Below are 27,039 nucleotides of genomic sequence, written 5' to 3'. Positions count from 1 at the left end.
GCATAAAGAATAACACAAAGTGTACATTGCTTATATTTAATGTTTAGTTAAGCTGAGAGCTATTTTTGAAAATTTTATTGCTTATACTTGACTTTCTCCAAAATAAATCTGCTGAAATGAGTGAGTCACCACATATTCATTACCTTAGCAGAAAAAGAAATTTAATTGTAAACGAGAAGATTTCTGCCCTTAAGGAGCACACAATTTGAACAATGATGGAGTTATTGAAATAAACATATAACCTCTTGAGGTATCTTAAAGATGTAACTATGAATGTAAATATTCTTAGATTTAAAACAAAAACTTATTTTATAGCCGTAACTGTTGCATCTCTGAAGACAGCAAGCAGTATTTGATACTGCAAAATACACCTGAGCAGAGTAGGTCTATGGCTAGTATTTATTCTTCCTGTACTGAGAAATAATAGATATTAAGGCTTACAGTAGTTCAGGAAAGTATCACCAGGGTTTTGAGCTGAAAAGAATGTGACTGAGTTGCTCTAAGAACTGCTTATGTTGTTCATAATAAATATTTGGGTTTTTTCCTCTGGCAGATTTGGTATTAGGGGAAAGAAATTACATCTTTCATCTTACACCAATAAACCATCTTCCACTGCCAAATCCCATGGCTTGTGTTCTATAGAAAGAGAAGAAGACTGTGTAATCTTTTCTGAAGGAATAGAGGAATATCTAGCATTCGACCACACAGATATGTGAGTAATTATGTCTTTGAAGATTTTTATTCCTCTCCTTTAATAATATCTATTTTTTCTATACTACTATTACCTATAATTAGATTTATGTTTTTGTTACTTTTTATTACTTGTCAGGTTCATTTGTTTAGTTGACTAAATTCCTATTTCTTCCACATCTCAGACTTGTGTATTTCCTTACTGTACATGTCACTTCCCTCTTCCTGAGATTAAACATTTTTAAATGAATTAATATTTTCCTCCACATGATTTGATTTTACCCTTTGTAAATTACCACCAGTAAGTCATGGAAACGGAAACTGTTGAACACAGCAGTTGGACATGTGAACATCATTTACACAAATCCTGTTTAAAAGGGGTGTATACAGTTAACATAAAATCTTACACTTGGCAGACTTTATAACTAATAATGCCTATTTATATCTATGCTTACTGTATTCTGAGAGTTGTGCTGTTACATCGACTTTTTTCCCAGAAACATAAACTGCTTCTTTAATGAGTATATGGTGTCTTTTTTTGCATTTAAAAAAAATTTTATTTTGCTACCATTAATCTACAATTACATGAGGAACATTATGTTTACTAGGCTCCCCCCTTCACCAAGTCCCCCCCACAACCTCCATTACAGTCACTGTCCATCAGCATAGTAAGATGCTGTAGAAGCACTACTTGTTTTCTCTGTGTTCTACAGCCCTCCCCATGCCCCCCCCACATTGTACATGCTACTCGTAATCCCCCTTTCTTTTTCCCCTCCTTATCCCTTTCTTCCCACCCATCCTCCCCAGTCCCTTTCCATTTAGTAACTGTTAGTCCATTCTTCGATTCTGTGATTCTGCTGCTGTTTTGTTCCTTCAGTTTTCCTTTGTTCTTATACTCCACATATGAGTGAAATCATTTGGTACTTGTCTTTCTCCACCTGGCTTATTTCACTGACCATAATACCCTCTAGATCCATCCAAGTTGTTGCAAATGTTACGATTTGTTTTCTTCCTATGGCTGAATAATATTCCATTGTGTATATGTACCACATGCTCTTTATCCATTCATTTACTGATGGACACTTAGGATGCTTCTATTTCTTGGCTAATGTAAATAGTGCTGTGATAAACATAGGGGTGCATGTGTCCTTTTCAAACTGGGTGCTGTATTCTTAGGGTAAATTCCTAGAAGTGGAATTCCTTGGTCAAGTGGTACTTCTATTTTGAGCTTTTTGAGGAACCTCCATACTGCTTTCCACAATGGCTGAACTAATTTACATTCCCACCAGCAGTGTAGGAGGGTTCCCCTTTCTCCACAACCTCGCCAACATTTGTTGTTGTTTGTCTTTTGGATGGTGGTGATCCTTAATGGTGTGAGGTGATATCTCATTGTGGTTTTAATTTGCATTTCTTTGGTGACTAGCGATGTGGAGTATCTTTTCATGTGTCTGTTGGCCATCTGAATTTCTTCTTTGGAGAACTGTCTGTTCACCTTCTCTGCCCATTGTTTAATTGGCTTATTTGCTTTTTGTTTGTTGAGGTGCATGAGCTCTTTATATAATTTGGATGTCAACCCCTTATCGGATATGTCATTTATGAATATATTCTCCCATACTGTAGGATACCTTTTTGTTCTATTGATGGTGTCCTTTGCTGTACAGAAGCTTTTCAGCTTGATATAGTCCCACTTGTTCATTTTTGCTTTTGTTCCCATTGCCCAGGGAGATATGTTCATGAAGAAATTGCTCATATTTATGTCCAAGAGATTTTTCCCAATGATTTTTTCTAAGAGATTTATGGTTTCATGACTTACATTCAGGTCTTTGATCCATTTCGAATTTACTTTTGTGTATGGGGTTAGACAGTGATCCAGTTTCATTTTCTTACATGTATGTGTCCAGTTTTGCCAACACCAAATGTTGAAGAGGCTGTCATTTCCCCATTGTATGTCCATGGCTCCTTTATTGTGTATTAATTGACTATATACGTTTCAGTTAATATCTGGAGTCTCTATTCTGTTCCACTGGTCTGTGGGTCTGTTCTTGTGACAGTACCAAATTGTCTTCCTTACTGTGGCTTTGTAGTAAAGCAAGCTTGAAGTTGGGGAGCAAGATCCCCCCAACTTTATTCTTCCTCCTCAGGACTGCTTTGGCTATTTGGGGTCTTTGGTGGTTCCATATGAATTTTAGAACTATTTGTTCCAGTTTGTTGAAGAATGCTGTTGGTAGTTTGATAGGGATTGCATCAAATCTGTATATTGCTTTGGGCAGGATGGCCATTTTGACGATATTAATTCTGCCTAGCCAGGAGCATGGGATGAGTTTCCATTTCTTAGTGACCTGTTTAATTTCTCTTGAGTGTCTTGTAGTTTTCAGGGTATAGGTCTTTCACTTTCTTGGTTAGGTTTATTCCTAGGTACTTTATTCTTTTTGATAGAATTGTAAATGGAAGTGCTTTCCTGATTTTCTTTCTGTTAGTTCATTGTTAGTGTATAGGAAAGCCACAGATTTCTGTGTGTTAATTTTGTATCTTCAACTTTGCTGAATTATGATATTAGTTCTAGTAGTTTTGGGGTGGATTCTTTAGGATTTTTTATGTACAATATCATGTCATCTGCAAATGGTGATAGTTTGACTTCTTTACCAATCTGGATTCCTTGTATTTCTTTGTTTTGTCTAATTGCCATGGCTAGGACCTCCAGTACTATGTTGAATAAAAGTGGGGAGAGTGGGCATCTGTCTTATTCCTGATCTTAGAGGAAAAGCTTTCAGCTTCTTGCTGTTCAGTATGATGTAAGCTGTGGGTTTATCATATATGGCCTTTATTATGTTGAGGTACTTGCCCTCTATACCCATTTTTTTTAGAGTTTTTATCATGCATGGATGTTGAATTTTGTCAAATGCTTTTTCAGCATCTATGGAGATGATCATGTGGTTTTTGTATTTCTTTTTGTTGATGTGGTAGATGACGTTGATAGATTTTCGAATGTTGTACCATCCTTGCATCCCTGTGATGAATCCCACTTGGTCATGTTGAATGATCCTCTACATGTATTTTTGAATTTTGTTTGCTAATATTTTTTTTTTCCAAAGACAACCAACAGATTTATTCAATATTCACCAAAAAAGAAAGATTTATAGATAAAGAGACTTAAGACACAAATTTACCAATTTTAATCTACAGACCATATTTGTATCCTTGAAAAAGTTGTCCAAGATCATCTGAAATGAAAATCTGAAGACTGTATGTACTCTGTGTTTGATACAAAGATTAATCTAGATCCGCATCTAGCTTGAATATTTTGAATAATCTTGAGGACAATTAACATTTTCCCTATTCCCCAAAAGAAAAATTCTAGTAGCCAGTAAGATCTTACATAAGAGCTCTGAAATTCCATCATGAACTTCACGTAAGTGATATAACAGAAGTTCCATACTACTGTAATATTCATCAATGGCAACAAACAGAAGTTGTTTCACTAAGTCTATCTGGTTTGGGAAAATTTGTGTTCATATCCAATACCATCTGCTCTAGATGGTATTCTAAGCAGTCAATTTGCAGAGAGCTACTTGTCTTGTCTTTGGGGTAATTTATTTTTTATTTTTTATTTTTTTTAATTTTTTTGAGAGGGCATCTCTCATATTTATTGATCAAATGGTTGTTAACAACAATAAAATTCAGTATAGGGGGGTCAGTGCTCAATGTACAATCATTAATCCATCTCAAGTCTAAATCTCGTCAGTCTCCAATCTTCTGAAGCATAACAAACAAGTTCTTACATGGTGAACGAATTCTTACATAGTGAATAAATTCTTACATGGTGAACAGTACAAGGTGTTTGCTAATATTTTGTTGAGTATTTTTGCATCTGTGTTTATCAGGGATATTGGTCTGTAATTTTCTTTTTTGGTGAGGTCTTTGCCTGGTTTTGGGATTGGGGTGATGTTGGCTTCATAGAATGAGTTTGGGAGTATTCCCTCCCCTTCTATTTTTTGGAAAAGTTTTTAAGGAGAATGGGTGTTATGTCTTCTCTGTATGTCTGATAAAATTCCAAGGTAAGTCCATCTGGCCCAAAAGTTTTGTTCTTAGGTAGTTTTTTGATTCCCAATTCAATTTCATTGCTGGTAATTGGTCTATTTAGATTTTCTGTTTCTTTCTGGGTCAGTCTTGGAAGGTTGTATTTTTCTAGGAAGTTGTCCATTTCTTCTAGGTTTTCCAGCTTGTTATCATATAGGTTTTCATAGTATTCTGTAATAATTCTTTGTGTTTCTGTGGTGTCCGTCATGATTTTTCCTTTCTCATTTCTGATTCTGTTGATGTGTGTTGACTCTCTTTTTCTCTTAATAAGTCTGGCTAGATTTGTTTATTTTCTCAAAGAACCAGCTCTTGGTTTCATTGATTTTTGCTATTGTTTTATTCTTCTCAATTTTATTTATTTATTCTCTGATCTTTATTATGTCCTCCATCTGCTGACCTTAGGCCTCATTTGTTCTTCTTTTTCCAATTTCAATAATTGTGACATTAGACTATGCATTTGGGATTGCTCTTCCTTCTTTAAATATGCCTGGATTGCTATATACTTTGCTCTTACAACTGCTTTTGCTGTGTCCCACAGAAGTTGGGGCTTTGTGTTGTTGTTGTCATTTGTTTCCATACATTGCTGGATCTCCATTTTAATTTGGTAGATCCACTGATTATTTAGGAGCATGTTGTTAAGCCTCCATGTGTTTGTGAGCCTTTTTGCTTTCTTAGTACAATTTGTTTCTAGTTTTAGACCTTTCTAGTGATCTCAGAAGTTGGTTAGTAGAATTTCAATATTTTTCAATTTACTGAGGCTCTTTTTGTGGCCCAGTATGTGGTCTATTCTGGAGAATGTTCCATGTGCACTTGAGAAGAATGTGTATCCTGTTGCTTTTGGGTGTAGAGTTCTATAGATGTCTGTTAGGTCCATCTGTTCTAGTGTGTTGTTCAGTGCCTCTGTGTCCTTACTTATTTTCTGTCTGGTGGATCTGTCCTTTGGAGTAAGTGGTGTGTTGAAGTCTCCCGTAATGAATGCATTGCATTCTAATTCCTCCTTTAATTCTGTTAGTATTTGTTTCACATATGCTGGTGCTCTTGTTTTGGGTGCATATATATTTATAATGGTTATATCCTCTTATTGGACTGAGTCTTTATCATTATGTAACATCCTTCTTTATCTCTGGTGACTCTGTTTTGAAGTCTATTTTGTCTGATACTAGTACTGCAACACCTGCTTTTTTCTCTCTGTTGTTTGCATGAAATATCTTTTTCCATCTCTTGACTTTTAGTCTGTGCATGTCTTTGGGTTTAAGGTGACTCTTTTAAGCAGCATATAGATGCGTCTTGCTTTTTTATCTATTCTTTCACTCTGTGTCTTTTGATTAGTGCATTCAGTCCATTTACATTTAGGGTGATTATTGAAAGATATGTACTTATTGCCATTGCATGCTTTAGATTCGTGGTTACCAAAGGTTCAAGGTTAGCTTCTTTACTATCTTACCATCTAACTTAACTCGCTTATTGAGCTATTATAAACACAGTCTGATGATTCTTTGTTTCTCTCCCTTCTTATTCCTCCTCCTACATTCTTTATATGTTACTTGTTTTATTTTGTGCTCTTTTGTGTTTCCTTTGACTGCTTTTGTGGGTAGTTGATTTTATTTTTAGCCTTTAGTTAGTTTTTGGTTGGTCTGCTTTCTTTGCTGTGATTTTATTTTCTCTGGTGACATGTATTTAGCCTTAGGAGTGCTTCATTCTAGAGCAGTCCCTCTAAAATACCCTATAGAGGTGGTTTGTGGGAGGCAAATTCCCTCAAATTTTGCTTATCTGGGAATTGCTTAATCTCTCCTTCATATTTAAATGGTAATTGTGCTGGATACAGTATTCTTGGTTTAAGGCCCTTCTGTTTCATTGTATTTAATATATCATGCCATTCTCTTCTGGCCTGTAAGGTTTCTGTTGAGAAGTCTGATGATAGCCTGATGGGTTTTCCTTTGTAGGTGACCTTTTTTCTCTCTCTGGCTGCCTTTAATACTCTGTCCTTGTCGTTGATCTTTGCTGTTTTAATTATTATGTGTCTTGGTGTTGTCCTCCTTGGGTCCCTTCTGTTGGGAGTTCTGTGTGCTTCTGTCATCTGAGCAACTATCCCCCCACCCCCAGTTTGGGGAAGTTTTCAGCAATTATTTCTTCAAAGACACTTTCTATCCCTTTTTCTCTCTCTTCTTCTTCTGGTACCCCTGTAATGCGGATATTGTTCCATTTGGATTGGTCACACACTTCTCTTAATATTCTTTCATTCCTGGAAATCCTTTTATCTCTCTGTGCCTCAACTTGTCTACGTTCCTGTTCTCTGATTTCTATTCCGTTAATGGCCTCTTGCACCTTGTCCATTCTCCTTTTAAGTCATTCTGGAGATCGTTTTATTTCTGTATTCTCCCTCCCAACTTTATCCATGAGCTCTTGCATTTTTCTCTGCAGCTCCATCAGCATGGTTATGACCTTTATTTTGAATTTTTTTTCAGGAAGTTTGGTTAAATCTATCTCCCTAGTTTCCCTCTCAGGGGATGTCTGTGTGATTCTGGTCTGGATGAAATTCTTCTGCCTTTTCATGTCAATAGAGGTAGTCCTGGGCACTTGGCGCGTGTGTTAGCTCGAAGAACAAAGTTCCTTCCCGCTTGCTTGTCGCCTTCCTCTCCTGAGAGAATGGGAAACCCTAGCGGCTTGTGCTGGGCAGCTGCATGCTGATTGGTCTCTGAATCTGGCTCAGGCGGCTGCGGGGGAGGCTGTGTGTGGCTGCTGTGGGAGTGGCTGGTCTCAGGCTGCTGGTCTGCTATGGCAGGGCCGCGCCAGAGGGGGAACAGGTTGGAGGCTGTTTATCGCTGTGAGGGGCCTCAGAGCTGCACTGTCGCCCAGGGGGTTAGGGCGCCCAGAGCTCCTTAGGATTCCCAGCTGCTGGGCTGAGTGTGCTGAGACAATTCCGTCCAGCTGTTAGGCCCCTGTCCCTTTAAGACTTTCAAAAAGCACTCGCTTTTCTTTTGTCCCAGGGGAGCCAGCTGTAGGGACCTGCTCACAGCTTTTACTCTTCTGTTTCCCTAGTATCCAGCACACCATGCACTGTGTGTCTGCGCTCCCAGTGCGGATGACTAGGGCTGGGTATTTAGCAGTCCTGGGCTCCCTCTCTGTCCCGGCTCTGACTCCTCTCCTCCCACCAGGGAGCTGGGGTGGGGGGGTGCTCTTGGGTCCTTCTGGGCCGCGGCTTGTATCTTAGCCCCTTTGTGAGGCGCTAGGTTCTCAAAGGTGTAGATGTAGCCTGGCTGTTGTTCTGTATCTTCTGGTCTCTCTTTTGGGAATAGTTGTATTTGTATTTTCAAAAATATATATGGTTTTGGGAGGAGATTTCTGCTGCCCTACTCACGCTGCCATCTTGGCTCCTCCTCTTGAGTATATGGTTTTATAATCAGAAAAAGTTAATTTTTTATTGAAGTACAGTTGACATAACATAATAGTTTCAGGTATACAACACAGTGATTGACATTTATATACATTACAAATGCTCACCACAATAAGTGGTTACCACCTGTGTGACAAAGATATTATTTACCTCCTTTATAGGACAGGTGAGAATCAGAATGGTAAAGTAATTTGTCTGAGGTAAAGCTAAAAGTTTATTCATCTGATTTAAATCCAGTGCTCACTTCACGATTTTGTACTACCTTTCTGAAACATTAACCTCCTAAACTATTCCTGTAAGCCTTTTAAAGTTCCAGAAGTCATAGCAGTACATATGGAAGTGAGTGAGAATTTTATTTTAGGATCTGAGGCTACGGTTAGATCTTGTTAGTTCTGTGTTGATGATTCTGCACATCTCTTCTTTCCATATTTCCTACTGAGCCAGCTTACTCACATGCTTATTGTACATAGTCCTAGGATCAGTTGCACAGAACCTAGATTTCTATACATAACACAGCTGAGCTAGCTCACTGTTGCAAAAGAATCATAAGTAGGTTCTTTTGGTTTTCCAGAGACCTCCTTCCCCTTCACTTCATCTGGCCTGCATCCAATTATGTCTATTTTCTTTCCCCTTTTCCCTCACAATCGAAGGTCTTCTCCCTTAATTTTAACTTATACATATATATTTTAAAAGCTGGCTTAATTTAAAACGTGATATAAAAAAAAAAAGCTCATAGGTGTTCCTAGAGCATCTCTTTCCCTTTTCTTGATAGTAAATCCAAATGAACTTTCAGGTATACAGTGAAGATCTTTAGAAAGGCAGCCTTCCCTTTAGAGATACTACTGAGATACTGACTGAAAAATGACAGAATAGTTGGATCTTTAGAATGTTCCTAATTGAAAAGATTGAGGGCCCAGAAATAAATACCTGTAACACCTATAGGAAATTGTAAACAGGAATTTTAGCAAATGATTTTGGTGGAACATAGAAAAACCATCTGTAAATAGTAAGGCTCCTAATTTATTCTTTATGTAAAATAAATTTCACACATAAAAAAATTTTAATGGGACAAATGAAACCATATGCTTTTAGCAGAAAATAAAATGATTGTTTTAAAAAATAGTAATTTGGGAATAGGGAAGGCCTTTCTAACCATAACACAAAATCCTCAAGTCATTTAAGAAATTCTTAAAAATAACAACATCAAATGACATTTGTGCACAACAAAAGTGACAGATTGGCTAAAATAACTGCACTTCATACAGATATGAAGACTTAATTTCCTTAATATGTATATCAGTAAGGAAAAGACTAAGGACATAACAGGCAGAAAACATGAATAGTTCATATAAAAAGAAAATGGATGAAATATATGAAATGAAATTCAATCTCATTCATAATTAGAGATGCAAATAAAAACTATGATAATATTTTATCTGTCAGATTGGTAGAAAACAAAGAAGTTTAATAATTCCTTGAATGGGAAAAAAATATTCTCTTAACACTAGAGAATTATACCCCTTGTTAGAGGAAAGGGGGCAGTATCTTTCCAATTGAAATGCATATACCCTTTGACTCAGTACTTCTATTTATAACAATTTATCCTGCAAATACAATACCCATGTAGCCTAATAACTACATACAAGGATATTAACTACATACAAGGATACAATATTTCTCTTGGTTGATCAATAAGTGGTTATATAATATTATGGTATGCCCAATGGAATACTCTACAGCTATTTTTTAAAGGAGTCAGATTTATATATATATTGATAGGGATTAAGGACCAAAATACATTGTTAAAGAGCAAGGTGCAGTACAGTGTATAATCTATTTGGACCAATATATAGTGTTTGTTCTGGGAATGGCAACTGAGGAACAGAGATATAGGATATTTATTTTTCATTATATACATACATTTCCTTCTGTACAATTTGGATTTTTTTCATCATATGAATGTGTTACCTCCTTTATAAAGAAATATCAATTTAAATACCATTAGTAGTAATCTGCCTTTTCCCCAACTTAATGCCAAGCCAGCTCTTCTTGGGAAAGGAGAAGCACAGAGAGTCTTTGGCTACCCTGCATAAACATTAGTATCCTTCTTTCTTTCATACTTAAGTTTCCTATTTAATTCTTGAGACCTCTGCTGCCCTAGGGCAACTTCCACTATAGTGGTCTGGAGATATTTCTCCATAGCCCAAGCCAGTTCCAGATTTTGCTTTATTTTATGACACATTTACCATAGGAAACCACATCTGTCATCTAGATATTTTTCCTGCAGTATTCTGCAGCTATTGGCACTCAATTCCAGAAAAGAGACAGACTTGGCTAACTGGGAGTTTCTGGGTTATACACAGTCTCCAAAGGAGTCTGAGCAGCTTCTTGTGCTGGTAGGCTCCCCTCCTTTTCCTTTTCAGCCAATTACCAGATGTTTGGATTAGTAAAAGGATACTAATTTTTTTTGGTATCATTAATCTACAATTACATGAGGAACATTATGTTCACTGGACTCCGCCATCACCAAGTCCCCCCAACATACCCCATTAATCACTGTCCATCAGTGTAGTAAGATGCTACAGAATCACTACTTGTCTTCTCTGTGTTCTACAACCCTCCCCGTGGCCACCCCCTACATTATGTCTGCTAATAGTAATGCCCCTTCTTTTTTTTTCCCCCCTTATCCCTCCCTTCCCACCCATCCTCCCCAGTCCCTTTCCCTTTGGTAACTGTTAGTCCATTCTTGGGTTCTGTGAGTCTGCTGCTGTTTCGTTCCTTCAGTTTTTTTTCTTTGTTCTTATACACAGATGAGTGAAATCATTTGATACTTGTCTTTTTCCACCTGGCTTATTTCACTGAGATAATACTCTCTAGCTCCATCCATGTTGTTGCAAATGGTAGGATTTGTTTTCTTCTTATGGCTGAATAGTATTCCATTGTGTATATGTACCACATCTTCTTTATCCATTCATCTACTGATGGACACTTAGGTTGCTTCCATTACTTGGCTATTGTAAATAGTGCTGCGATAAACATAGGGGTGCATCTGTCTTTTTCAAACTGGGCTACTGCATTCTTAGGGTAAATTCCTAGGAGTGGAATTCCTGGGTCAAATAGTTTTTCTATTTTTAATTTTTGGAGGAACCTCCATACTGCTTTCCACAATGGTTGAACTAATTTACATTTCCACCAACAGTGTAGGAGGGTTTCCCGTTCTCCACATCCTCACCAACATTTGTCTTTTGGATGGTGGCCATCCTTACTGGTGTGACGTGATATCTCATTGTGGTTTCTATGTGCATTTCTCTGATGATTAGCAGTGCAGAGCATCTTTTCATGTATCTGTTGGCTATCTGAATTTCTTCTTTGGAGAAGTGTCTGTTCAGATCCTGTGCCCATTCTTTAATTGGATTATTTGCTTTTTGTTTGTTGAGGTGCATGAGCTCTTTATATATTTTGGATGTCAACCCTTTATTGGATCTGTCATTTATGAATATATTCTCCCATGCTGTAGGATGCCTTTTTGTTCTATTGATGGTGTCCTTTGCTGTACAGAAGCTTTTCAGCTTGATATAGTCCCACTTGTTCATTTTTGCTTTTGTTTCCCTTGCCCATGGAGATATGTTTATGAATGAATTGCTCATGTTTATGTCCAAGAGATTTTTGCCTATGTTTTCTTCTAAGAGTTGTATGGTTTCATGACTTACATTCAGGTCTTTGATCCATTTCTAATTTACTTTTGTATATGGGGTTAAACAGTGATCCAGTTTCATACTCTTACATGTAGCTGTCCAGTTTTGCCAACACCAGCTGTTGAAGAGGCTGTCATTTCCCCATTGTATGTCCATGGCTCCTTTATCGTATATTAATTGACCATATATGTTTGGGTTCATATCTGAGCTCTCTATTCTGTTCCACTGGTCTGTAGGTCTGTTCTTGTGCCAGTACCAAATTGTCTTGATTACTGTGGCTTTGTAGTAAAGCTTGAAGTCAGGAAGCGAGATGCCCTCTGCTTTATTCTTCCTTCTCAGGATTGCTTTGGCTATTCGGGGTCTTTGGTGGTTCAATATGAATTTTAGAACTATTTGTTCTAGTTCATTGAAGAATGCTGTTGGTATTTTGATAGGGATTGCATTGAATCTGTTGATTGCTTTAGGTAGGATGGCCATATTGATGATATTAATTCTTCCTAGCCAAGAGTATGCAGTGAGATTCCATTCGTTAGTGTCCTCCTTAATTTCTCTTAATAGTGTCTTGTAGTTTTCAGGGTATAGGTCTTTCACTTCCTTGGTTAGGTTTATTCCTAGGTATTTTATTCTTTTTGATGGAATTGTGAATGGAATTGTTTTCCTGATTTCTCTTTCTGCTAGTTCTTCATTAGTCTATAGGGAACAACAGATTTCTGTGTTATTAACTTTGTATCCTGCAACTTTGCTGAATTCAGATATTAGTTCTAGTAGTTTTGGAGTGGAGTGTTTAGGGTTTTTTATGTACAATATCATGTCATCTGCAAATAGTGACAATTTGACTTCTTTACCAATCTGGATTCCTTGTATTTCTTTGTTTTGTCTGATTGTCGTGGCTAGGACCTCCAGTACTACGTTGAATAAAAGTGGGGAGAGTGGGCATCACTGTCTTGTTCCCGATTTTGGAGGAAAAACTTTCAGCCTCTCGCTATTCAGTATGATGTTAGCTGTGGGTTTATCATATATGGCCTTTATTATGTTGAGGTACTTGTCCTCTATGCCCATTTTGTTGAGAGTTTCTATCATGAATGGATGTTGAATTTTGTCGAATGCTTTTTCAGCATCTATGGAGATGATCATGTGGTTTTTGTCCTTCTTTTTGTTGATGTGGTGGATGACGTTGACGGATTTTTGAATGTTGTACCATCCTTGCATCCCTGAGATGAATCCCACTTGGTCATGGTGTGTGATCCTCTTGATGTATTTTTGAATTTGGTTTGCTAATATTTTGTTGAGTATTTTTGCATCTATATTCATCAGGGATATTGGTCTGTAATTTTCTTTTTTCATGGGGCCTTTGCGCGGTTTTGGTATTAGGGTGATGCTGGCTTCATAGAATAAGTTTGGGAGTATTCCCTCCTCTTCTATTTTTTAGAAAACTTTAAGGAGAATGGGTATCATGTCTTCTGTATATGTGTAATAAAATTCAGCAGTGAATCCATCTGGCCCAAAAGTTTTGTTCTTGGGCAGTTTTTTGATTACAGATTCAATTTGGTTGCTGGTAATTGATCTGTTTAGATTTTCTGTTTCTTCCTTGGTCAGTCTTTGAAGGTTGTATTTTTCTAGAAAGTTGTCCATTTCTTCTAGGTTTTCCAGCTTGTTAGCATATAGATTTTCATAGTATTCTCTAATAATTCTTTGTATTTCTGTGGGGTCTGTCATGATTTTTTCTTTCTCATTTCTGATTCTGTTTATGTGTGTAGATTCTCTTTTTCTCTTAATAAGTCTGGCTAGGGGCTTATCTATTTTATTAATTTTCTCAAAGAACCAGCTCTTGGTTTCATTGATTTTTTTCTATTGTTTTATTCTTCTAAATTTTAATTATTTCTTTTCTGATCTTTATTATGTCCCTCCTTGTGCTGACTTTGACCCTCATTTGTTCTTCCTTTTCCAGTTTCAATAATTGAGACTTTAGACTATTCATTTGGGATTGTTTTTCCTTCTTTAAGTAGGCCTGGATTGCTATATACTTAAAAGGATACTAATTTTAATGTTCTATTTGGAGTAATAAATCATTGCCTCAAATAATCATGTAGAATGACAGTTACATGCACAGCAATATGTTATTACTATTAATCTAAATGTTACCCAATTACAACAGAACAATTATTTCTGTATGCCTAATTATCATAACTTGTAGCTCAACTCACAATGCTCATCTCTTTAGGCGAAATAATGTGCAATGATTTTCAGTCTTCTTTTCCTTGTTCTGCCTTTTGGAAGATTAGTTGGTGGGGGTAAAAAGGGAAATGGAGCATCTCCTCTGTTGAGAACTCCTTTATTTCACAAAGCAGCTTAATGCATATGCTATATATGATAGGCAAAGAAGTGGGGAAGAAGAGGCACAATCATACTCCTAGGAAACAAAAAGGACAGCGGTGACCACATGGTGAAGAATAACCATGAAGTTTTTCACTCTTGCTTCTGTTACAGGGAAGAGGGATTTCATGGAAAGAAATCAGAAGCAGCTGTTAAGAAACAGAAATTAGGGTACCCTCCCATTGTTCCATTCTACTGCATGAAAGAGAATGTCCTTGCTTACGTGTTTGATGATGTGTGGAGCAAGGTTCTGAGCTGTATGGAACAGCTGACCCGTAATCATTGGGAGGGATTTGCTTCTGGTAAGGTAGTTTTCTATATTTGTGAAAACAATATTAAAAAATAATTGTTTAAAAACAAAAAACAAAACAAAAAAATAATTGTTTATGATCTTCAAACCCTTACCCAGTCTATTATATATTTCATTAGTGCAAAACATTCATATTTGCATTTCCTGCAGAAACTAACATATTTAGAAAATATCTGAGAATGTGTAGATAAGTAAGAAAGGCATGGTCTATGATGAATAATACATACATTATGGTTTCTCTTTGTATATAATTATTTGTGAAGGGAAAAAACATGTGCAAATGGCAAATACATTTTTAAACTGCTTTACTGAAGAATAATTGATACACAATAAATCATACATATTTAAGATGTCCAGTTTGATAAGCTGACCTATATATACACCCATGAAATTATGAAACAGTTAATATAGTGAACCATATCCTTCATCCCCAAAAGTTCATGACCTTTGTAATACTCCCTCCTGCCCCTACCTTACCCAACATCCCCAAATGACAATTTCCTTTTTGCCACTATAGTTTTTATTTTGTAGAGTTTCATATAAATGGAATCATATCGTATTTACTATCCTTTTGTCAGCTTCTTTCACTCAGCATGATCATCCTGAGATTCATCCATGTCATTTGGTGTGTGTCAATAATTTATTTCTTTACATTGCTGAGTAGTATTCTGTTGTTCCACAATTTGTTTATCCATTTATTATTGATGGACTTTTGGATTTTAAGTTTTGCACTACTACTTGTAACCTGTTATGAACACTATTGAACAAGAATTTTCTTGACATATATTTCCTTTCACTTGGGTAAATTTCTTAGAGTCAAATCATAGGATTATATAATACATGTTTAACATAAGGAATTGTTTATACTGATTTTGTGTTGCACAAGAAATTACCACAAATTTATTCAAATCATACATATTTATTATCTCAAAGATTTGTGGGTCAGAAGTCCAGGAACAGTTGAGCTAGTCCTCTGTTTAACATCTCACAAGGCTGCAATCAAGATGTTGGCCAGTGCTGGGTTCTCATGTAAAAGCTCAACTGTAAGGAAGGACCCACCTCCTCTTTTGCCTGTATTTAGAAGCATCTAGTTTTATGTAACTGTAGTAGTCATGGCAGCTTTCTTCTTCAAAGCCAGCAAGAAAAACTAACAACTGGTCAGCTAGCAAGACAAAAGCTAATAGAATGTAAGATAATCATGGGAATGATATCTCATCACTTTTACCATCATTTAGTGGTCTGAAGCAAGCCACAGATCCTGCTCACACTCACAGGAGAATCACACAAAGGTGTGAACACGATGAGGTGAGAATCATAGTGGAGGGCACTATGGAGTCTGTCTACAACAGTCTTCCCACTGGCCCCCAATGATCCATGTGCTCTCACATGAAAAATACATTCAACTCCCTTTCAGGGTTTCTAAGAGACTCATCCTATTATAGCATCAGCTCAGAAGTCCAAAATCTTATCATCTAAATTAGGTCTTGGTATGAATGAAATTCCTAGATGTAATAGATTAAGTTACTGGGACATGATCCTTTTCATCTACAGACCTGTGAAACTAAAGGTTTTATACATCAGTATATAAACACCTAACTATATAATCCAGCTATTCTACTCCTATAGATAGATAATTTATATGACCCCAACACACTCAACTAACAATAGGGGCCAGAGAAACGGTAACAGTTAAAGACATTCCAGTTACAAGATGGGGATAGAATGTAAAAAAGGGTCCACAGTTTGGAAATCCAGCTGGGAGAACAGTAGGAGTTCCTTTATAAAGTTCCAAGGCCTGGAAATAATCCTGTGTGCTCTCTGCTCTATTGTCTGGGCTCTTGGTTTTACCCTCTGAGTAATCCTTCCTTTTTCATGAAAGGTAGTAAGTACATGTTTATGTTTGCAATTAAGTAGTTTCATCAGGCTTCTTCCTGCCAGTAGAATTTTGGTGGTCTGACAGCCTTCTTTCATTTAGAATCTTTTGCCATCTAAGGAGACTGAGAATTTTAAAATCATCATGTCCTGGGTTTTTTGTGTTTAATAATCGTTCCCTCAATTTTTCTCTCTCTCTCATGATGTATTTTAAGTAGCAAAAGTCAGACCTAACCTTCAACACTTTGATAGGAAATCTCTTTAGCTATATAACCAAGATCATCACTTAAAAGTTCTACTTTTCCACATGACCAGAGGAGACCATTTTACTACGTTTCATGCCACTAACAACCATCTCCCTTCTTCCACCTTCTAACAACATGTTCATCGTATCCTTTTAAGCCCTCCCCTTACAACAGCCTCCAAATCCGGATTTCTACTGTCTGTTAAAGGCAATTTATGCCTTCTCTATCATGCTTCTCAAAATTCTTCCAGCTTCTATCAATGAACAATAAAAAATGAAATTAAGAAAACAATTTACTTATTGCATCACAAAGAATAAAATACTTAGAAATAAACTTGACCAAGAAACTACAAGACTTGTACATTGAAAAATATAAAACAATATTGAGAGACATTAGAGAAGACCTGAAGAAATGTAAATCCTGTGTTTATGGATTAGAAGATTTAATATTGCTAAGATGACAATACTCCTCAAACTGATCTACAGGTTAAATGTAACCCTTATCAAAATGCCCACTGCCTTTTTTGCAGAAATGGACAAACTGATCCTAAAATTCACCTGGAAATACAAGATATCCTGAATATCCAAAACAATATTGAAAATAAATGAAATTGAAGCATTCACACTTAATTTTAAACTTAAAACAAAACCACAGTAATCAAAATAATGCGGTACTGGTGTTAAGTACAGACATAGATCAGTGGAGTAGAATCAAAAGTCCAGAAATAAATCCACAAGTCTATGGCCAACTGATTTTTACAAGGGTGCCAAGACCATTCAATGGGAGAATAACAATTCCTTCAACAAATGGTGCTAGTACATCTGGATAGCCACATGGAAAAGAATAAAATTGGACCCTTACTTCACACCATATACAAAATATTAACTCAAAATGGATCAAAGATGCACATGTAAAACTATGAAAACATAGGAGAAAATCTTCAAGAGCTTGGATTTAGCAGTGGATTCTTAGATATGGCACCAACAACTCAAACAATGAAAGAAACAAGTAGATAAACTGGACTTTATCAAAATGAAAAACTTTGTGTACCAAAGGGCACTATCAAGAAAGTGGAAAGACCATCTCTACAGAATGTGAGAAAATATATGCAGATCACACACCTAACAACAATCTAATATCCACAATACATAAGAATAACAAAAAAGGACAAACAACCCATTTAAAAATGTGCAAAGTATTTGAATAGACATTTCTTCAAAGAAGATAAATAGCTGAAAAGCACATGAAAAGATGTTCAAAATCATTAGTGATGAAGAAAATGCAAATCAAACCAAAGCCAACCACAATGAGATACCACTACATACCTGCTAGGATGGCTATATACATATACATATACATATACATATACATATACATATACATACACATTTTAAAGGACAGTAAGAAACTTTTGGTGAGGATGTGAAGAAACTGGAACCCTCATTCATTGCTAGTGGAAACTGTAAAGTGGTGTAGCCATTGTGGAAACAGTTTGGTAGTTCCTGAAAAGGTTAAACATAAAATTACCATATGACCCAGCAATTCCACTCAAGGGTATATAACCAAGAAAAGTAAAAACATATCCACACAAAAGCATGTGCATTGAATGTTCTTATTCACAATAGTCAAAAAGTGGAATCAACCCAAACGTCCATCAGCTGATGAATGAATAAACAAAATTTAGTATGTCCACTATTTGGACCAAATTGTGTCACCCTCAAAATTCACATGTTGAAGCCCTAACCCCCAATGTAACTGTTTAGAGATAGGGTCTTAGGGAGGTTAACTGATGATAAGTGAGGTCATAAAGGGCCCTAATCCTATAGGGTGGGTATCCTTGTAAAAGCGAAAGGGACATCAGTACTCATTCTGTGCATGCAGAGAAGAAGAGGTCATGCAAGGACACAGCAAAAAAGCAGCTCCTATGAGCCAGGAAGAAAAGGCTCACCACAAACCAACCCTGACAGCATCTTGATATTGGATTTCTAGTCAGTAAGAAACAGAACTGTAAGAAAATTAATTTCTACTGTTTAAGCTACATAGTCTGTGGTATTTTGTTATGGCAGCCTAGATAACTAAGACACCTAGCAATGGAATTTTATCAATCCATAAAAAGGAACTAAATAGCAATGCATGTTACAATATGAAAGAACCTTGCAAATATTATGCCAAGTGAAAGAAGCCAGGCACAAAGGGATTGTATAGTTCCATTCAAATAAAATGCCCAGAACAGGTGATCCATAGAAACAGGAAGTAGTTCAGTGGTTGCCACAGAATGGAGGAAGAGGGGAATTGGAAGATAGAGGGTTTCTTTTTGGAATGATGGAAAATTTCTGAAATTAGATAAAGGTGCTGATGGATGAACAATGCTGTGTATATACTAAAATTACTTAATTGTATACTGCAAAATGGCTAAAAATGGTAAATTTTATCTTGTAAATTTTTTTTTAAACTCTTCCAACCTGAAGGATGCCCTCTAACATTTCTTCTTTTAGGTTGTTGTTGATGTATGCTTTCTTTCATATATTTGAAATATTCTTTTCTTTAAATTCAATTTATTCTAAAACAAAACCCCAAACCAAAAAGTTCACCTGTTTCTCCCAACCCCCACCACCCACCTTTAGCGACCACCCATCTGTTCTTTGTATCTATGAGCTTGGTTTTATTGATTGATTTTTATATTCCACTCAAAAGAAAATTCCCACCTAGTAATTACACTTCTGGGTATTTACCCAAAGAAAACAAAAACACTAATTCAAGAGATATATACAGCCCTATGTTTATTGCAGCATTTTTTACAATGGCCAAGATATGGAGCAACCTAAATGTCCATCTACATGCAAGGATAAAGAAGATGTGGTACATATACACAATGGAATATTAGCCCTAAAAAAGAATGAAATCTTGCCATTTGTGACATGGATGGACCTACAGGATATTATGCTAAGTGAAAAAAGACAAAGACAAATATTGTGTGATTTCATTTATTTGTGGAATCTAAAAAACAAAACAAAAACAGACTTTTAAGTACAGAGAAAAACTGGTGGTTGCCATAAGTGAGGGACATAGGTGGATGAGTGAAATAGGTGAAGAGGATAAAGAGGTAAAAACTTCCAGTTATCAAGGTGAGCAGTCTGCAATGTATGTAATTGTCAAATTATTCTGTGGCACACCAAATTTAATATTGTATGTCAACTGTAAGAAACTGGAACCCTCATTCATTGCTAGTGGGAACTGTAAAGTGGTGTAGCCATTGTGGAAACAGTTTGGTAGTTCCTGAAAAGGTTAAACATAAAATTACCATATGACCCAGCAATTCCACTCAAGGGTATATAACCAAGAAAAGTAACATATCCACACAAAAGCATGTGCATTGAATGTTCACAGCAGTATTATTCACAATAGTCAAAAAGTGGAATCAACCCAAACGTTGCTTACATGAAGCTTGATTTTTAAACTAAATCCACATGTATGACCTGTGCCCAGATGAAGAACAGAACATTATGAACACTTCAGAAGTCCCTCTCATGCTTTGGTTCCAAACTTCTAATAAACCTCTACCCACTAAGAGTAACCCTATGGTGATTTACAACACCATAGATTAATATTGCCTATTTAAAACTTTATAAGCATTGATTAATATATTATGTGCCCTTCTGCCTCTATATTTTTTAACTCAACCATGTATTTGTTAGATTCAACTGCTTACTTGTAACATTTATTTTCATTGTTACCTAACATTCTGTTGTATGAATATATTATATTCTCCTGTTGGTGGACAATTGAGTAGTTTCCAGTTATGTCTGCCAGCATAAAATGTTGTTATGAACATTCTTGCATGTCTTTTGGCAAACATATGTCTAACTAGGTACATAAAAGTGGCATTGTGGGGATATTAGATATGATATCCCAACTTCAGTAGATACTGCCAAAATCTTTCCCAAAGTGGTTGTACCTATTTATACTTTCTCCAGTATTGTATGAGAGTTTCAGTTGCTTCAAATTCGCCACATTTAATACTGTTTATGTGGGTCTCTTTTTTTTTTATTAAAATATCATTGATATACAATCTTATGAAGGTTTCACATGAACAACTTTGTGGTTTCAACATTCGCCAATATTATCGAGTCCTCACTCCCACCCCATTGCAGTCACTATCAGCATAGTAAGATGCTATAGTCATTACTTTGTCTTCTCCATGCTGTACTGCCTTCCCTGTGACCTGCCTATATTGTGATTGCTAATTATAATGCCCCTTAATCCTCCCCACCCATCCTCCCCAAACCCTTCCTTTTGGTAACCAGTTGCCCCTACTTGGAGTCTGTGAGCCTGCTGCTGTTCCTTCAGTTTTGCTTTGCTGTTATAATCCACAAATGAGTGAAATCATTTGGTACTTGTCTTTCTCCACATGGCTTATTTCACTGAGCATAATACCCTCTAGCTCCATCCATGTTGTAAATGGTAGGATTTGGCTAGGACCTCCACACTATGTTGAGTAAAAGTGGGGAGAGTTGGCACCTTGTCTTGTTCCTGATCTTAGAGGAAAAACTTTCAACTTTATGCTGTTATATATGTATGATGTTGGCTGTGAGTTTGTCATATATGGCCTTTATTATGTTGAGGTACTTTTTATACTCATTTTATTGAGAGTTTTTATCATGAATGGATGTTGAATTCTGTCAAATGCTTTTTCAGCATCTACTTAGATAATCATGAGATTTTTGCCCTTGTTGCTGATGTAGTGTATGATGTTTTTGAATACTGTAATGTCCTTGCATCTATGTGGGTCTTTTTTTAAAGCCACTGTGTTGTAGACATTTTAAGTTCTCTTTTCAAAGTGATATTGGAGAACAGGACTAATACCCTCTTTAATACTAACTGGTTTATATTATCTAAGGTTAAGATTTTGGAGACAGAGGGACACTAATAGGTATTTGTATGTAGTCAACCTATTGCTAGGTCAAGTATCTCTATTCATACTGAAAAGAGTATTTAAGGAAGTAAACCTAGTTTAAAAAAAAAAAGAAAACCAAACATTAAAAAAAATTATAGTAATGGAGTATGAAAAGAATCAAGTCTCTGAGAAAAGTGAACATTTACTAAGAGAATTAAATGATGAAAGAAAAGATTTTGGAGATATAGGACAAATGATAAAATCCAGAATCGTATCCAAACTTCAGTAATAATAAGCCCTGGTAATAACAAATGAACTTATTCAGTTTTTAGTATCATCTACTTAGATATCAGAGACAACTTTCATTTAACAGTATATCAAGGTTTGGCTATGAATTTTTCTCTGCATCCATTAATTTAGGTTACTTCATTGTCTAATTGTGTTTTTGAGACTTAAAAAGAAAAAAAGACACTGATCTTAAAATGGAGCTGGAGATCTCTAACTGGCTTAGTGGGTTGATTGAAATGCCCTAAAACAGAAGTCAGGAAACTTGGTGCATAAAAAGCCTGGTAGTAAACATTTCAAGTCTTTTCCAACCATCCAGTCTCTTGTTGCAGCTACTCACCTCTGCCCTTAAAAGCAGCCCAAAACAATATGTAAACAAGTGGGTGTGGCTATTTACTCTCCTATATGTCCAGTAAATACGTTCATCAAAAGGTGTACATAACAATGCCCATAATAGCACTACATGCAGAAAAACTGGAAACTATACAAATGTGCCTCAAAAGTAGGGTGTGATACATTCATATAATGGTGTATTAAGCAGTAATGAGAATAAACTACTGTTACTTTATTTACTAAAACAGGTGGTGGTAATGTGCATAAGGTTTCCCTTTGGGGTGATGAAAAAGTTTTGGAACTAAATAGTTGTGATGGTTGCACAGTATCATGCATATACTTGTCACTAAATTGTACACTTTAAAATGGTAAATTTAGTTACATGTATTTTGCCACAAGATTAAAAGCAGCAACAGGTAATGGGCCTGTTTGTCCCATGAGCCAATTTGCCAACTGCTGCTCTGAAATGTTCTCACCTTGAGAAGCCGCATAGTATAATGGTTAAATGCAGTTTGTTACTGGACAACCTGGTTTTACCACTGGCTCCAACACTGAGTTTATATCCTATTCAAGTTGCTCAAGTCACTGTACCTCAGTTTAACTACAAAACAAGTATAATACTACTATCTCCTAGGGTTGTTTTTAGGAATAAATGAGTCACATGAATGTATATAGAGTGGTTCCTGGAATATGCAGGAGTGTAATAAATGCTATTATGATTACTTTTTAAAAATAACAACTTGGAGAGAAAGAGAATACTTGCATCTTTGGCTTTGGTGTGGACCAGTTAATTAGTTTTTTGTTATAAGAGCCAACCAGCACATACTGGTAGAAACCTATCCCTACTTTTACAGCAATTTTTCTACCCCTATGTGAGGAAGAAAGCCAAACTGTACTCATCATATATATGATAGGAGCAAATGAGAACCTATGATATTTTAAGGTTTTTCAGCTGTAACCAAAAGGTATATAAAACTGAGCATATATAATCATTTTTTAAACTTTTATTTTTATAATAATTTTAATCAGACCAGTTTTAAAGTCTGCATTATGGCAGAATATTTGTTGTATTTAAATAATCCTTATTTTAAATCCTAATTTGCTAATGGAGAAAAAATCTTCATTGGACATTTTTGTCAAAAAAAGACATATATACCATCTCTGAATGAAACAGTAGTAAACCATGTGATGATGACGGATTTGACTTAGAAACAAAGAAGACCAAGACTTCAGCTAGTTTTACTCAGAAACATGATTCCTCATCTTGAGTTCAGTGTTGGAGCCATAACTGATGGTGAGAAGTACTAAAATGCCAGTGTTTCATAAATGCCAATCCAGTGTTTTGCTATTATGATCGATGACACTATAAACATTCTTGAACATTTCTACTTTATACTTGTGCAGGAATTCCTCTCAGTACATACTTCAACTTTACTCAATAACGCCAAATTGTCCAAAGTGATTGTACCAGTTATTTATGCCCACTGACAATACACAAGTTCCCGGGCTTACAATCTCATCAATACTTATTGAACAATTTTTAATTTTTTATCAATGTAAAAAGGTTGTTTCTAGTTTTACTTCTCCCATTGTTAAACTTAAGGTATAATTTACATATAGTAAAACTCACACTTTTTACTGTAAAATTCATCTTTTCCATCTCCTTTCCTCTGGATTGAACGCAGGACAATTTATTCAGATCTTTTTTCTCATTCATTAGGTTCTGTCTTCAGCAGCATCTAATCTGCTATTAACTCTTTGCTGAGTTTTTAATTTTAATAATTTTAGGGCTTTTTCGTAGTTTTGTTTTCTCAAATCTGCTTAACTAAATTTAAATAAATTTTATTTAACTAAAATTAATTATAAATAAGTTTTATTTAAATAAAATTGAAAATTCTGTTACTCAAATTTGAAGTGCTCTTTAGCTACATGTGCCTACAGCCACTATATTGGACAGTGCATATGTAGAACACTTATATCAACTCCAGGGCTCTGTTTGGCAGCTTTGCTAGAGACCTTTGTTTTTCCTTCTGCCAGTTATAAACAGGCATTGCCAGCCTAGGAAACCACTTTAAACTACACTTTTCATTCAAGAGTTTTTTTGTTTGAACCATGCAGGTAATATAAAATTGGGCTGCAAATATGAATGAAGCCTAGCTTGAGATTATAAATTCTCAGAGGAGATGTTTTTTCACAGTATAGTTGCTGTGGGTCTGAAGATATCCATGGATAATAGATTCTCTTCCTTTGCTCAGATGATGAGATTAGTATTGCAATTACCAGACCAGCTTCAGAAGGTCCCTGTCTGCTGAGTGAACCACAGCCTTTGTTCTTACCTCAAGTGCCACAATCTAAGGTGCCGTCTATCACCTCAAATCCGGTAAGCCCCACATGGGAATGTATTGGAGAACCTAAGGCTGTTCTTGCCAGAGGAAGTTTGTCTAGAATTATGTGTCTTATAATTACATTATTACTTAATTTTTTCCAGTACAGTTATGTGTTTATCACAATAATCAAGTGACTCTGCATTGATGTTTTGCTTCAATTTAAAAAATCAGTAGCAAATTAGGGTTAAGTAATTTCAGTCAGCATTTTTGAAAAGGCATCCATAAACTGTGTAACCTAGAATTGACTGTGTGGTTAGCCTAAGTCTGTTTTGGGATGAATAAAGAATATAATGAAAAAGGGGACCAATTTCGGAGTTTCAGGAGCCTTAACATTCTGTCCTCTGACTTTCTCTTTTGACTCCTCTTTTTCTCTTATCTCATCTGGCCTAGTTTTTGTCTTAATATTTGAATTGGGTATTTTGTACTCAAAACCCAGGTGCAAAAGGCAAACCAGAGAGATGGTCTCAGTGAGGTCTGTGGACAAAGATGGTCATGTCTTACAGAGGGCAGATAAGCCTACTGATCTTATCTGCCCTCCTGTGTGATTTACGTAGTCTCAGTTTCTACATGAGTTTCCCAGTGTTACTTGCAGCAAAAAAAGTAGGCAGGGGGTTGGGAGAGAAAAAAGAAAGAAAAAGGATTTTAATCCTTCAATCATACTATTCAACCCAGGGTTTAACTACCAGATCTAGTATTTGCTTTGCTGGAATACTGACCAGGTATCATACAGCTGGATTTACAAATGGATTACTTAAAAATAAAAACAGCAAGGCCCATGTCTTATCACATTGGAGGATGACCAAGTGAACAAATGTTCCTTTGTGGTAATAAAACTTCAACATGTTCAACTGGTCTGGCTGTGGTTTAGGTAACCTAAGCCCTGAACAGGTTAACTTAAATGGTCTGGTTGTTAATGGCCAGAGGGAGGAGAATGGTTAATCCAAACATTCTTGAGGGAAAGTAGGTGGAAAAATGCATGCTGTGGCAGAGGAGGAGATGGTCAGAAAGGGCAATGAACTGATGACCTGTAAAAGAAAATAAACAGGACTCTTAAGGGGGTGATGTCAGTCCAACTAAGACTGAACTCTGCTAACACATTAGAGCAAATAAAATTAATTCCTTCTAATAAATAATCTTCAGAATTTAAGTTATCACTGAGAGCTTACTCTGCTAGAGGTAATAAAGGAAGGATTAGTTTGTGCAGAATATAGGATTGTATAGTGATAAAAGATTATGTTAAGAGTTTCCCCTTTTTATATTTTTGTTCCATATTTAGTGTTTTTCTTTTGTTTTTCCTTCCTAATATATAATAATGATAGTAATAAAGGTCCTCTTTCCCCATGAGTGGTTAATTGCTGTAAATTGCTCTCATCTATGTTGATCAGGATTCCCCCACATTCTATCATTTAGAAATGGAGAACTCCAACCCTGTCTTCTCAACAGTGAACTTGGGACCTCAGCTGCCTATGGCTGAGATATTACAAAAGTTAAAGTACAGGAGAAAAATATATAAATGACCTTATTTGGAAATACTAACTTTTGGCAAAGTTGGGAAACCAAACAGGTATCTTCATCAACCAATAATAAGTTAACATTTCCTTTTGACATGTAGATATGTCTCTGTCAAGCAGCAAGTGGACATCAGCCAAATGTGAATGGTCTCTTGGTTCATGGGATGCCTCTACAAACAAGAAATCTCCCCCTAATGGACAAGCTCCTGTAAGAAGTATAAAATTTTAATAGACTAGATTTAGGTAGATCACTGAGAAATAAAAGGAAAGCAGTCAGTCTATCAACATGCACGTATTAAGTACCTACCAAGGAATCATAGAGACATGTGGGGAATAAAAACATCTTAGGGATATGGTCTACACTTAAGTAATTGGTAGTATAACTGTAAAGAACAGATACAGACACACATGGGTAAAAAGAGACGTAACAATGTAGGACATTTTTGTGACTAAGTGCCAAGGGTGTGGGAACTCCAAAGAAGGGAGGCATTTTGGTGAGTAAGTGTAGGTTTTGAACTTGTCCTTAGAATATGGGAGTTTGGATAAGCAGAGAAGGGCAGTGAGGCTATTCTGGGTAGAAGGAATACTGGGGGTATAGGTTTGGAGACAGGAAAATACAAAATATTTAGAAGAGGACATAGACCATTTTTGCTTAAGTAGGATGAGATAGGTCAGAACTCTAATGCTTCTGGCCAAAGGTCATTGACAACCTTCCAGAATTAAAACACATCACAGCATGATTAGTGGAAAAACAGACTATGAAATTAATGAAGTTAATTTCCAGACTATGTATGGTTTTGAATGCCATTTTTAGACATCCATCCGTCATCCATCCTTAAAAGACCTCTTTTATTGCCTATTCCAGGTTGGGGCTGTTATGCATACAGGCACTATAAATATTCTTGCACAGGTCTTTTTTTGTGGACCTATGGTCTCATTTTTCTTAGGTCAATATGTAGAAGTGAAAGTGTTA

At 36.1% G+C, this 27,039-nt stretch overlaps 1 protein-coding gene across 4 annotated transcripts in view; it reads left to right on the top strand.

The window, feature by feature from the left end:
• FAM149B1 (family with sequence similarity 149 member B1) overlaps positions 1-27,039 on the top strand; it is a 74,316-nt gene that overhangs the window by 39,203 nt on the left and 8,074 nt on the right. For 3 of the 4 annotated variants that reach the window (XR_012133180.1, XM_036998861.2, XM_017663170.3), the window contains exons 6-9: positions 554-712; positions 14,344-14,531; positions 24,424-24,548; positions 26,168-26,274. Coding sequence is in view for 3 of the 4 variants with exons in the window: in XM_036998861.2 (XP_036854756.2) it covers positions 554-712; positions 14,344-14,531; positions 24,424-24,548; positions 26,168-26,274 (579 nt within the window). In the remaining variant the exon portion in view is untranslated. The remainder of the gene's footprint in view (positions 1-553; positions 713-14,343; positions 14,532-24,423; positions 24,549-26,167; positions 26,275-27,039) is intronic. The other variant, XM_036998862.2, reaches the window with a different exon arrangement.

Source organism: Manis javanica, chromosome 7, assembly GCF_040802235.1.
Source record: "Manis javanica isolate MJ-LG chromosome 7, MJ_LKY, whole genome shotgun sequence".
NCBI lineage: Eukaryota > Metazoa > Chordata > Mammalia > Pholidota > Manidae > Manis > Manis javanica.
Note: the sequence above shows the minus strand (reverse complement) of the source record. Positions and strands in the feature narration are given on the sequence as shown.